Genomic DNA, 14,996 nt, shown 5'->3' with positions numbered 1-14,996 from the left:
GGACTGATGTTCGATCGAATCATTGGTCCAATTTTCTTTGCGGAGCAAACAACTACTGCAAATGTTTACCTTGACCTTTTGACTGAATATGTGACACCACAACTGGCTGACCTTCAACCAACCGTCCTTTACCAACAGGATGGTGCACTACCACATTGGGAATTAAATGTCCGTGAATTCCTGGACCAAACATTTCCCGGTAGGTGTGATTGGACGGGATGGCTCTATTCCCTGGCCACCTCGTTCACCAGACATAATGCCCCTATAATTCGGAACAAAGGTATGGAGCATTACTGACCTCAAGCAAAGGATCACCAATGCCACAGCCACCATTGATGAGGCTATGCTAGAGCGGACATGGCGCGAAATCGATTTTCGCCTTGACGTCCTTCGTGCAAACAATGGTGCCCACATAGAGGTTTATTAAGTTATGAAAAAAACTTCAACATATACTGCTACTATGTGACAAATTTAATTTAATTATCTCTTTCATATGTGTTTGGAATAAAAGCTTCAAGTTGTAAAGAGACTTTATGGACACCCTATATGTATGTGTATATATATATATATATATATATATATATATATATATATATATATATATATTTGTTTCGTATTAATATTGATCAATTAAAATGTCATACTTTTACACTTCAATTCATGCTTTCCTTTTATTTTGTATATGTTGCTGTCATGGTGTAGATCTCTTAATGGTCTCTCGGAAAGAGACATATCTTTATCAGAGCTGCAGCTAGAGATTTCAGCGCCCAAAACGAGAATACATTCTCTCATCCCCTTCACCAAATTTTCACTCTTTGCCCAAATATAGCTGACATATTAGACATTAAAGAAATATTATGTACCTACTCTTTTCCGTTGAATCCAACGAAATAAAAACTTAGCATTCAAGAAATGTGGCTAATAAAAGAGAAGTCTCGGTTGTGCATCCCACCTCATTTTCATTCAAGCGGTGTGTGTTATTGTTCACATCTGAAAATTCGATTGCAAATTTAAGATCTGATGTACTAATACTATGAATAATGTTTTACGTATCTAGGTGGAGTGACAAAACATACGAGACATTAGAAAGACATTAGTTTCGGATGTAAATTCTATATTTTATTTATATATTTGTATACTTTGTGGTAGCTGATGAAAGGAAGTGGGAAATTAACAACAAATAACAGGTCTGTCTAATTTCTGTGTTCCAGGGAGAGTTGTGTTCAATTTCCATACACATGTACGAGGGGTGACTGAAAAGTTCTCGGCCTACCCATGATGCATTTATCGTAGCTGAATGTAACTTTAGCTAATCATAATATCTGCCTTTGCAAAGCCCAATACCAAATTTCATACTACTATCTTCTTTTGTTTTTCATATTTTGATGTTTGAAGTGAAGACGGTGAGCATTTTCTGAAAAATGGATAAAGTGAGCATTCGTGCGGTTATACAATACCTCCTGAAAAAAGGCATGAGTGGACAGGACATCCACAAGGACATTATGGAAACATTGGGGGAGGATGCCCCATCGTATTCTACTGTGAAAAAGTGGGTGGCGGAATTCATGAAGGGGAGCACCTCTGTCCAAGATGCACCTCGCAGTGGAAGGCCGGCAACGGCCTGTACTGAAGAAAACATTACAGCAATACAGGATCTTGTTATGGCAGACCGGCGAGTGTCAGAACGTTACATCGCAGAGAAAGTGGGGATGTTCCAGGAACGCGTTGGACACATACTAACAGTTGTACTGGACATGCACAAGGTGTCATGTCGATGGGTCCCGAAAATGTTGAGTGCTGAGAACAAACATCAGAGACACCTCTTGTCTGCAGCAAATTTGACCCTCCTTCAGGCTGATCCTGAGACATTTCTCCAACGTTTTGTAACCATGGACAAAGCATGGGTCCACCACTTTCAGCCAGAGACCAAAGTGCATCCAAAACAGTGGAAACACCCCTCCTCCCCCACACCCAAAAAGTTCAAGTCAGTGAAATCAGCTCGCAATGTGATGGTATCTGATTTTTTGGGGTGCGAGGGGTGTCATCCTGGCTGAGTATCTAAAAAAAGGTGAAACGGTGAACGGTGCATATTATGCTGCTCAACTGAAACGTTTGAGGGAGGCCATCAAGGTGAAACGTCGTGGAATGTTGAAGAAGCGCGTCCTTTTCCACCACGACAATGCACCCGCGCACACGTCCACCATTGCAATGTCCGCCATCGAGTCCTGCGGCTTCGAACTGCTTCGACACCCTACCTATTCGCCAGACTTGGCTCCCTCAGACTTTCATCTGTTCCCTAAACTCAAGCAACACCTCGGTGGAATCTATTTTCCATCAGATGCCATTTTTGTTGCTGTCCATGGAAACGGACGTTGCTAGGGAACTTAATGGAGTTCATTTTCACGCCAAAAACTACGGTAATTGAGTTGTACTAGACTTTTCGTATTTTAAAATATGAGCGTCAGAATTTTACAGAGGCAAGGTAGGAAAGAATTTGAGGGGAATGATCGAAAACAATTAAGCCTCAATTACGTTTAAAAATGTGAAAATGACAAGAAGAGGTAAATATTATTGCTTTTCCAATTTAGTGTCGCTGTTGAATTCTTTTACGCAAAACATCTAACTAACTATCTTGAAACGGATTTTTCTTACCCAGTTTATTATTTGAAACTAGACAATAATGTTTTGACTATTTGTACCATATTAGAGCCCGTACACACATGACGTTACGTTCAAAACTTTTCAAGTAAGCGAACCAGCTCGGCGAGTAAGCCAGTCTATGACTATAAAGCTACGTTTTAACCCCATGCTGTTACCAGCTCTAAAGAAGGAAAGAGCAAGAGATGTATGCAACATTCATACATAGACAGATACCGTCTTTGTTCTTGCTTCTTTGCGTGTGTTTGTCATATTATTCTTAGTAAAGTATGTTTGAAGTGAAAACTAATTGCTTATCATTGTTGTTTTAACACAAACTCCCGCCCTAGAAAAATTTTGGTGAGGGAAAATTTCAGAAGATCGTTGTGGGAAGGTAGGAGATCCACGTACCCTGAATGTGACCACTAACGCTATGGTAGTATGGTAGTATTGCAGTTACAATTGTAGTTACAATATTATGGTCCATAGCGACGGGAAAATAATTAACTGAGCAATAGACCCCCACCCCTCTCCCTGACCCGATAATCAACAATACAGTCGCTTACAGACAAAGGCTATCACACGGCGTACAGCTTGCTGCTTATTGCTTACATTCAATTCTCAAAAGTATTCAAATAGTACATCATTCCCAAAATAACAATATTTGCAAGTTTCCTTTAATTGTATTAGGCCAGCACCACTGAACAGCCATGGTTTGTTTTGATTCATAATAATGATAATTCTATGTTTTGAAAATAAGTTAAATGTTACGTATTTGGAATAATTCTTATAATGAAGAACATGTCTGAATGTGAAGAAAACAAAAGTACATTTTCGCATCAAGATAGTTCGAGAAAAGTCAGGACAGGGATTAAAGATAATATACTGTCTTGTCTAGTAGGCTTACATCAATGCTTATAAAACCAAAATTACTAAATATAGTAGGCTGTAGACTTCTAGAGTCTGCCCAGAAAATCGAAATTCTTGCAAACTCTGAAAAATCGTAACGTTATTTTTGTAGGTTTCTTTGGTTCATATTAAAATATTTCATGGTTCGAGGGGGTGGCATGGCCTCTTTGACCCCCCCCCCCCGCCTTGTGTGCGGGCCTGTACACATACATACATAGAAAACAACTTCAAGAATTAAAACCGTTATTCATTATTTTCCTCTTTTTTCTATGTACACGCCATCCTGTCTGGGAATTCAATTTCCACAGCAACCGAAAATAACGAAAACATAAAAAGCTCAGTACAGCTGATGTGTTGCTATTCCGACAATGATACAAACTTTTCTAATTGTCAATTTATAAAATTAGGCTGCAAATAGTCCCACGGAAGTTGTACTTCTCACGCATTATTTAACCTTATGCTGGCAACACAATGACTGAGAACGAGACAACTTAAACTTTTTCCTGCTCCTTAAAAAAATATGCAACTAGACTTGATTGGGCCTTTTTGCCTATTTTAAGGGAAGAAAAAGTGAAGTACCCTAATGTGTTCCCAGTCTGAGCAGACCAATTTTCAATTATCCAAAATGTGTTCAAGTTTAATCACACCAGTAAGATATTAGCAAGCTAATATTTTATTCAGAAAAGATAAAAATTCGCGACATAATAGGAAGTATATTTTTGTAAGATAAAACTGAAGCTTTTCAGCGGCATTTATAAGGTGCTAGACGTCACCAACATTAAGCACAATAATTGTAACACACTGCCATCTATGGACAAGCAGGAAAAACATCTAACTTCTGTCTCCTTGACGGTTGAATTGCGCTGTAAATAAGGTCTGAACATACAGATGAACGAAGCGTGAACAATCAGATGGTATGAACTTCTCGCTCAAATGATTCCCGCTTCGAAAACATACGATTCAAGCAAGCTGCGACTACCAGTTTATAAAGCAAACCCTTCCGTCGCTAAAACCACAACAAGGAATCCGAGACTAGAGCCGCCATGATTTCACCACGCTTATCTGCGGTGTTTGGCTAGAGGAAATCTGCACTACGTGGAAGCAACAGGGTGTGTATACAATGCTGAATCTGCCCTCCCTCCTTCCTTCTCGATAACCATTTCCCCCGTTCCTGCAACAGCCCGTACAAGTCTCCCTCCCTCTTTTGTCACAATCTCGCGTACAACTCTATTCTCGCTCGATCCGGCTCGGAGTTCCGAAAACAACAAGCGCAAAATCTGTTGCGATGAAGACACAAGCGCCGAAAATAGCGACCGGCTCCTGGCGCTGATTAACACACTTCATGGAGCGCTCGGTCACCCAGATGTAGCCGAGTCAGCTGGAACGGCACGTAATTTGTCATATTGCAGAGGGGGAGAGATTGGAGACAAGGATGGGAGAGGATTTTCTCATGCGAGAAGTACACTGTTTCCTAACACCCGCATCCACTTCCACAAGGAATGTATCGTGCTGTATTTATGTTCCGGGATATGCAAAATGCAGGAATATTTTAGGAGCGTCTGAGATATTTGATTTTGAATATGCTCTCCATGAACATGGTTGAAACAACACGGCCCAAGTTGGGCGCCAATGGTGATTGAACGTAAGTGATGGCCATTGAAAAACCGGTTAACTCTTATTCACACTACGATCTTGTGCCTACAGCAGGAAAGTTGTTGTCTTTATTCGAACGCCACTTTACCTCAAAGTTTTCCTCTGACAACCATATGTCAAGTCCACGTGGAGCCCAGTATATCCTCCCCTCAAGTCTTTCCCACCAATAGCGTTCCTTTTAGGAACTGACTGTACTTGTCCAGTCCACGTGGAGTAAATGAAATGTTGCCAAGTCAGTTTCTTTAGAGATTTCACAACGTGAGGTTGCGGTTATGATATCTTTGCCAGGTTGTGTTATTGTGTGGTGCTATTTTTGTGGATACCTTGGGTGTGTAACGTGCTCGCAGTTCGTCTAAACACTGCAGGTAAAATTGAAAACAGCGATCGGCTTCCTCTAGAGGTATGTAAAAAATACCGAACTGACGTTCGAATCAGGACTTCAACTATACAAGCAAACAGAACACTAGAAAGATGCAAAAATAATTATAGGGGTTTCCTATTTTTATGGTTCATTTCCCGCTATTGTGTTCCATATTATTTCTTTCGGTAAGGACTTTGACTGACACGCGGGGGACCCGGGTTCGATTTCAGGGTTTAGGTGATTTCAGAATGGAATTAGTCAACAATCTTCAAGCATGTAGCGGTTCTGTGATTAACCTCGCCCCTAATTAAAGCGTACATGGAGATAAAAGCAGCAGGAGATCACATAACCTCCATTAAATGGACGAGATGGTGAAGGCTTAGCGCTCATGCCTCCATATCATACCCATTTACATGTTGCATTGTCCAATGAGTTAACATTTGTGTATATGTATGTACTTCCGAAGACAGTTCTTTAGTTCCGTCTATTATTGCTGAATGATTTAATATGAGAATGGGAATCCGTATCGATGAAAGAGATGAAAATTGACCTTTGCTTACTCGGTTCTAGTATAGGAAACAGCCGCTAAACCCACGACCATTACCAGCCGTAAACTTAGCTCCAACATGTCCAGCAACGTTCATTTGGCCAAGGATGATACACTGGTCTCTGTCGATACAGATGCTACCTTAATCCAGCCTCCCTCAAAATCAATCCCCCCTCCCTGGGGCCTCTACCTACACTCCAATTCGTTCCCAATCTTCCACCGATCTGTTCTTTGACCATCCTTGCCTCCCCCTCCTAAAGCCCGCAGCAACAGTCCCACTTGAAGGCCGAGGAATCAATTCCCTCCGGCTACAGGGGGCGACCGCAGAATGTAATATATCACCGGGAACAGGTAGGATTTGGGAAGCCTGGCGACTCTATAGCCAAGTACAAGACAGCCTGGTCCACCACGAGGGCATAGTTATGCATCAACTGAGTGTGTCGTGCTGCTTTGTGTGTATTCATTTATTGGTACAGGTACGAGGAATTTCTATTTCGGATATTTTTGCCACTTGGGTTAATCTCACTGATGGAGGAAAATAATGATCTGATGAAATGGATGTTGGGGCAAATCCAGAGTTCAAGCCTGTAAACACGATGCCTTCGAAATACCTGTAATGGCAAGATCTTGATCGACTTGTAACTGAGAGACTTCAGAATCTACGAGATTGTAAAGATTTGTTAACCTTGAGCTAATTGTAACCAGAAATCTTTGAGTAAACTGTAATCGCGAAGCCTTGAAAAACCCGTATCGACAAGGTCTTGAACAACCTGTAAACGGGAGATTTCTAACGAACTGTAACCGCAATGCTTAACACAAAGTGCAACTCCTTAGCCTTAATCTGACTGAGGCGAATTTGAGCGAACTCTAACCGCGAAGCTTTGGACTACCTGTAACCTTGAGCGACTTGCAAGACCCAGACTGCGAACGAATTGTAAAACCAATGGCTTAAACACCGTGTAGCTGTGAGGAGATACGCGAACTGCAATCAGGAAGCTGTTTTTGCCAAGTGTAAACCAGAGGCCTTGAACGATGTGTAAATTCAAGGCCTTAGGCGAACTGTAACCACAAGGCTTTGAACAACCTATAACGAAAAAGCCTTGAACGACCTATAACGGCAAGGTCTTGAGCGACTTTTAACCTGTAGAATTTCTTGCAAACTGTTACCGTGAGACCTTATGCAACTGTATACGTGATGCCTTGCACAACCTATAAATGTAATGCGTTGAGCAACCTGTAACTAGGAAGGTTCGAACCAACTGTATATTCCTTTCCCGGATTCTCTGGAGTAAGAGAACGCGAACGCGTTCTGTGCGCATGTTGAAGGGTGTGCGCCTCGTCCAATGAACGCGCGGAGGTGAGGGGCATCCACAGGAGGGGGCTCATTCGCGGTCCAGTAGTTCCGTAGTAAACATGTCAGCTCGCAAGTCTAGGGGAACTCTGCATTCAGAAGAGCGCCTCATAGTGTGGAATGTGTTCGAGAACAACTTGTTTGAAAAGTTTAAAACACATGGCTTTGTTTTTTTTTACAAATGTTTAAAACAAAGTGTTTGAAACATGTTTTTCAGACTTGTTTAAAACACATTTTGATACATGATGTTTCATAGTTTGTGGTTATTTGTTAAATTTGTTTTAATTTTTTTCTGCTCTTCGTAGCATCAAAAGACAAATAAACGTGCAATATTATTTGTTCTTTGTGTAAAACAATACACTTGCCATTGTTAAGAATAAAAGAAGATATTGGCAGCAGATAGCGTTTTGCTTTACGGCCGTTACACCGCGCAGCACTTCGTTGCTTTCATCCCGCACCCTTCCTCACCCAGTTTGGCCCCGCCCACAAGCTTTCCCCTCTGCGCGTCGCTACTCCAGAGAATCCGGAAAAGCAGTATAATCGCAAGTTTTGCGCGACCTGTAACGGTAAGGCTGTCTTGCGCACTCTAAGAGTGGAAGCTTCTGTAACTGTAAACACGATGAATTGAACCATCTATAACTCTGTAACTTAGGTAACTTGAAACAGCTAGACTTGTAAGAACTGCAATGTGTCACCCTGAACAACATGTAGCTGAGAGGATTCGAGCAAACTCTATCCGTAAGAAACTCAGACAGATACAGTATAAACAATACTAAATTAGTTAAGAGAAAAGAGCATTAATTATTATAAAAACACACTCGTGTAGGGCGGGGAACACATGCTGAAAAACAGTACCACTTTTGTTGAAACCTAACGGAAGACTTCATACAGGGAGGTTTATCTTCACGTGTATATGCAAAAACAAAACAAGATATCGCCATTTGAGGGCGAAACAGATCTCCGCTCGTCCGCTAACAGCCACTCCTCCACGGAAAGCGGAACCCCACGAATTATGTATGCCGGTAAAAGCCAGCTCGAAGCGGGATGTGCAGTGTCTCCATAGAAAGAAAAAGCGAAATGTAATACCGACTGCATTATGCATGGATGCATAAATCATTAGAATTGCGCCTGGTGGGACGTTCCACCGGTACTCTATCGTTGGGGTAAAAAAAATTGTTGAAGAGATGAAGGGGACACAGATCTTGTCTTAAAACTGCTTTATTTCAGTAGTTTCGTGCTCTTAAAGTAAATTCGAAGCATGTTCCTTTGTAATTAGATAGGTTAGTCATTTGTAATTCAACAGATCATCGTATGTAGAAATCCATCTCGAGGCGAGAATGATTTTCAGTAGCAAAAGAAAAGATGTCATTATTAATAGCTATAGAGTGTCTGACTGCCACGCGGGATAATCTGGCTGTCTTCCGGGGTTGGTGGTTTCAGGTGAAGTGCAGCGGGTAGCATTACCTTGAACATTGCCTTGCAGCCGATCTGCGTGTCGGAGTGGGTAGCACAGCGTCCAACGACGCCAGGGGTCCCGGATTCGAATCCTTACCCGGGTCAGGGGTGTTGTGGGTATCCTTTCACCAGTTTCATTACATCATTACTCATTCTCATCGTCGAGATTAGACAAAGGTGTCAGAAAAGCGACGTAAAATAACCTAATTCAATCAACCTTACTTTCAAGGGCTTGCGGTTACAGTTCGCTTAATAAAGATTCCTGCTTACCTGCCGCTCAAGGCCACCCACTTGCAAGTGGTTCTAAGCATTGCGTTTACAGTTGCAAAAGTCCCCTCGGTTACATTTTGCAAGAAAGTCTAAGGGTTAAAAGACGGTGAAAGTCTTGGAGTTACAGTGCACTCAAAGCTTCCTCGTTACAGGCTACTAATTGTTTCTCATTTACATGTCTTTCAAAGCATCGCTTTGCACAAGCCCTTTGGATTACAATTTGCATGGAAGTCTATCTGCTAAATGTTGCTCAAGACCTTGTCATTACAGGTCGTTCAAGGTCTTGTGGTTACAGTTCGCTCTAATTGGTTACAGTTCGCTTTAAGCCTTCTGGTTACAGTTTGCCCAAAGCCTTATGGTTACAGTTCGCCCAAATCCTTCTGATTACAGTTCGGCCAAAGCCTTCTGGTTACAGTTCGCCCAAAGCCTTCTGATTACAGTTCGCCCAAAGCCTTATGGCTACAGTTCGCCCAAAGCCTTCTGATTACAGTTCGTCCAAAGCCTTATGGTTACAGTTCGCCCAAAGCCTTTTGGTTACAGTTCGCCCTAAGCCTTCTGGTTACAGTTCACCCAAAGCCTTCTGATTACAGTTCGCACTAGTACTCGCAGCTACAGGTCGTTCAAGGCATCGCGTTTACAGTTCCGTCGAAGTCTGCCAGTTACATATCTTTCAATGCCTCGCGGTTACAGTTCGCTCAAGGTCTTGCATTTACAGATATGGTGCGACAAACTTCACGATGAGATACTGTTTACAGAATCATAACGTATTATTCGCGAGGGAAATTGACATAAAAAGTTGTCGTAGGTTGAAAGAACGTTTTTCCTCCTCACGTAGCTACGCTGTGTGGTACTAATTCGTCTTTTTCCAATAGTGTAGTCTCAATACTACGGTTAAGATTCAAGATTTACCGATAGATGTCCATCCGAATGCTGCGGTTAGAAACTGGACTGATGTTAGTCTTATAAATATTCTTGTCCTATTTCACTAGAGTATAGAAATGTTCATTTTAATATAGTTTTACTACTGGTTATCGTATTTTCTTTTATGATAATAACAATACGAATTTCCGATCGTGATTTTTGGCCAACCCTGTTCAACTATTACAAATGTATGACAATATAAAGAGGAAGTAATTGTATTGGATCAAGATAGTTTTAAGTATAGGTACATTTCCTCTTTTAAATTTACAGGGCAGAAAATTATTGTATAAGGTAACACTGCATTCCTGGACCATTGTGCATTGTGGGGATAAGATATCCTCGTTTTGTTTCAGCGGGAGGTATCTTACAGGTACTGTGTAGGATTACTGAGGGATCTAAGCACCAATTGCACGTTCCCTGACAGGTAAAGGGGGTTGCAATCACATTTCATATATCCGTTTTCTCTGTCTGCTGTACGGATAGTGCAGGTAGCATCTACAAGGTCCTATTGGTTGTGCGAATGGTAGCTGCGCAAGAATATTGCACGTAGGGATAAAGTGAATGTGATAAAGCCATAGCACTGAACGTACACTCACCGGCAATAAAAATGGGACACCTACATCCTGAAATACTGGCTTCCGTGCAATGCGTGATGTGTGTAACCTAGATGTATGAGCAGAGTTTTATACATACTATACAACATACAACTATGTGTATTGCATGTTTTATACATGCAATACACATAGCGCATCGCAGGAAAGTCAGTGTTTCAGGATCTAGGTGTCCCATTGTTATTATTACCGCTGTCTGTACCTGCTATATCGAAGCTGTGTGATCTTATACTGGGTGTACACACATTAAGTATAAAACTTTAGAGAGTAATTAAAATACAAACGCAATATATAGGAACTTGTCTGTCATAATTGGTCATAGTTGGTAGCTGTGAAAGTTACTTTGTAGACTGGCAACATTGCGCTAATTCAAAACTCTAGCGAGTGGCTACGAGCAGCATGTGTCTTGTGGTTTTCAGACACAAGATCTCCAACTCAAGTGTAGCGACATTTCAGATTGTACTACAGACAGCTTCCGACACGAGAGGGTATTGGTCAGTTTAAAGATATGTTTAAAGAGACAGGCTTAGATTAAGACCTTTGCGGGTCTAAACATGTTGTAACAATTTGTAATTCCTCGAATCCAGATTGTACCCAACATTATTTACCAACAGGACGGAGCGCCCCACACTGGTCTTGACAGGTTAGAACTTGTTTAAACCGACATTTCCCTTGAACGCAGTGTTCCGATTGGCCACTCCGTTCTCCCGACATTACTCCCTCTGATTTCTTTCTTTGGGGCTTCATAAAGCTCCAAACGACAAAGATGACGTCAATCATGGACCTTCGAGCATGTATTTCAATAGACTTTCGACAGGTAACGCTTGACATCGTGCAGCGTACATGTGTGGAACTAGTTTATTGTCTATATATTCTCATTGTAACCAACGGAGCATACGTGGTGATCCACTGAGCATGTCATATGAACCCTTCACAGTTCGTATGTGTGAAGTATAATGTTTTGATTCTTTCGTGTAGTTTTTCTATTACGATCAGAAATTGTATACTTATTCCATGTATACCCTGTATTATGAGCTGTGAGTATCTATTTCTGAAAAAGCTTCAATCTTGCAGTGGATGGCAACCATCACTACATCACGTAGATTCTCCAATGTATATATTCTGCATATTTTGTTATTTCATGTCTATACTACTTTGAATACACAAACGTACATATTCGCAAAATGAGAAAAATGCGCATTTTGTATTCAATCATAAAGGAAATAAAGACACTTGTGTATTTGCACATCCATGGCCGTTCCCCTTGGCAATATTTCTCTAAAAATATGGTTTTCGTAAACGAGGTAACATTTTAACCAACTTTATACTAGTCTGCAGCACACAGGGAGAGTGTATATATATTTTTTCCTCCATAAAACCCCGGCGAAGCTACCGCCTCCCTCTTCCCCCACAGAGCACCGTTAATGAACTGTCACAACCAGATGGCAGCACTTGAGGCGAGTCAACAGCCGAAATGCATGCAGGGAATATTGCGGTTGTATTAAAACGACACAAAACAAGGGTCGTTCCGCACAAAGCATTAGGCTGAAATTTCATTCTAAATTGATTTTCGCTTCGAAAAGGGTTCCTCCAGGTTGCTATTACGCTTGTATAATGCAGAAGTCTTCTTGTATTTCTGCATTTTCTTCCCTCGTCACAGAGGAGAGTTCAGGAATGGATGCATTATTTTATTGAGGCCTACATGCTTTCTTCTTGTTACACTATTTCTTTACTTTCTTTCTCTTCTTCTAGCGCTCAGTCGTATTATCAAATAATGATTGCTCAAAGAAAGGAGCCGAAACGCTTACAAAAGTGAAATTCAAGTCATTCATGATACAGCCTTGAGGTGTCAGGACAAACTAGCACGCCATGTCGCTAAAATTGTTCTATCTATAGCCTTTGGAACACCTCTCTTAATGTAGCATGTCAGTTTCTGCAGGATCTGCACTGACAGCCAAGTCTGGCATATAGGAAGGCTGTTCAAGCTGGAAGGTAAGCTCGCAAGAATCCAGCAGTCATATTCGCTAAACTTTTGTACAAATGGTAAAACAATTCTTTCTTTCACAAATCAAATGCATTATTCTAGAGTACTTACTTACAGTTTTTTACCAGCTCGGTGGTCTTTCATCAGTTTCAAGTAATAATCTCTCATATCCTCCCCTCCGTCATTAGTCAAAAGAGGCAGAAATGAGACACTAAATAGTTATATATATATATATATATATATATATATATATATATATATATATATATATATATATATATATATATATATATCACACAAATAAATACATACATACATAGTACATACACACGTAATTATTGATAATTTATTTTTACACGGCTCTCCTGCCACTTTTGGCTAATTGTGAGAATGCATGATGATTAGAAAAAAATATGAATGGACATTACAAAACTACACTCATGGCCAGGTCAGGACTTGAAACCAGACCTTTAGGTATTATTTTCAATTTTCATGCTTTTACTATGATTTTTCTACTTCTTGGGTTAATTGTGATGAATGAAATACATATTAGAACAAACGAAATGCATCCTTGCATGCGTTGTCCAAGATTCGAACTTCGGAACTTCGACATCCCAGCGCATTATGCTGACGATTTCACCTTGGCGGTCAACGTCATTAATCGTATATGCAACTTTTTAAAATTACACCACCTGTAAAATATGGGTGTAACTTTCAATAATTTGCACTGTACGCGCGATAGTGCTATTTCCGTCACTTGTATACGTCCCTATGTTAATCGCAACGATAAGCATAGATGATTAACTCACAACATACATAATGGAATAAACAGAATGAAATTTCCGTTCTTTAACCTGGTTTTGAACCAAGAATCCCTGGTTTTGTATGACGCTACGTAAACCTGTATTATTTTATTGAGGCCTACATGCTTTCTTCTTGTTACACTATTTCATAAAGGAGACTGCGTGTAATAACCTGCAAAGTAATAACTTAAGATTTAATAATTTGAGTCTGCCACGGAAAACAATGCTCCGTAAGGTACCGAGAAATACCTTAGCTGAAGCCAATCACAATAAGGAACAACAATGGATCCTTTGTCGTGGTTTTCTGCGAAATGTCAGCTTTTGATCTTCAGCTTTGACGGTCAGCTAAAGATCAATCACCAAATATTGCAACGTCCTAGTGGTCTAGTTTTCTTGGGGTTTCTATTACCTCATTGCCACGGCAGGGTGTTTCAAAAGTTACTTAACCTTATTATGATAACACGCTTTGAGATATTTCTATCGGATTTTTGCTTAGTTAATGGCTCAAGCCTGAGTTTTTTTTTCCTCCCATTTCGGGGTGAGAAAAGTGTTTAAGAAATTATGGATGGGTAATATTTCGAAGATTTACAACTGTCAGCAGGTCAATCTGTGACCCATAGGAGCCTGTGCATCACTCAACCGTTTTAGAAATAGCGATTTTATGGTTGGAGACGAAAAAGTGAGTTAACAACACTGATAGTCCAGGAGTTTGACAGCCTTTGCAGGCAACATGTACTCACGTACTGACAATACAAATGCATGAAATATTGATTGATTAATTGACTTGGTGTTTAAAGTCCACTTTATGCACAGTAAGGCTAATCGGGACTGGACCTACAGTTTAAAGTGGTATCCGAACCACTATGTGCCTCCACCAGGTATCGAACACGGGACCCCTTGATTACATGGCGACGACGCTACCACTGCGCCACCGGGGAGGCAAATGCATGAAATAAAATCAAAATTGTGATTATGGTGTAACCCTTGGTCGAACTGATAAGAGATCTTGTCGTTGCTTTTCTACCTCTGCACTTAAACCGGGGCGATTATGGTGATTAGATGCATCAACAGAAATTTGATTTATTTTGATTTTTGTTATCTACCGTCGCTTCTCTGCAACTTTTGGCTAATGGTGACGATGAGTGATGATTATCGAACGGATTTTAAGGTGGAAAATTATGATCGGGAAAGGGAATAAAAGGTTATGAAAATGTTTTCAAAAAGGTGCAAAAAATGTGCTGATTAAATGTCTTTATTCAGATCTAAACCAGTTACATTAACATTTGTATTCAATACTGTAGCAAATAACATAAGTAGTAATCATTAAATGAAAGAAACGAGTATTTAGAAAGTAGACGTGGCATTTACTGGGTTTCAATTGGCTTGTTACATAGGGTTACGCTCCACATTTCTATGGTTTCGAATGTACGTCGCTGACACTTTCAGCTCAGCGAGTTACATTATCTTGCTACGTTATCTTGGGAACTATTGGGG

General features: G+C 40.6%; 2 protein-coding genes across 2 annotated transcripts in view; one reads left to right on the top strand and one right to left on the bottom strand.

The window, feature by feature from the left end:
• LOC145988345 (uncharacterized) overlaps positions 1 to 14,996 on the bottom strand; it is a 688,454-nt gene that overhangs the window by 613,238 nt on the left and 60,220 nt on the right. The gene's annotated exons all lie outside the window — the stretch shown is intronic.
• On the top strand, positions 1,422 to 2,054 carry LOC145988009 (protein GVQW3-like). The gene has a single exon (XM_083122846.1). It carries the CDS (start codon positions 1,422 to 1,424, stop codon positions 2,052 to 2,054), a length of 633 nt encoding a protein of 210 aa, XP_082978972.1.

The sequence above is a fragment of the Lepisma saccharinum genome, chromosome 5, assembly GCF_977018435.1.
Source record: "Lepisma saccharinum chromosome 5, izLepSacc3.1, whole genome shotgun sequence".
NCBI classification, from domain to species: domain Eukaryota; kingdom Metazoa; phylum Arthropoda; class Insecta; order Zygentoma; family Lepismatidae; genus Lepisma; species Lepisma saccharinum.
The sequence above is the reverse complement of the archived record's forward strand: the minus strand, read 5'-3'. Positions and strand labels throughout refer to the sequence as shown.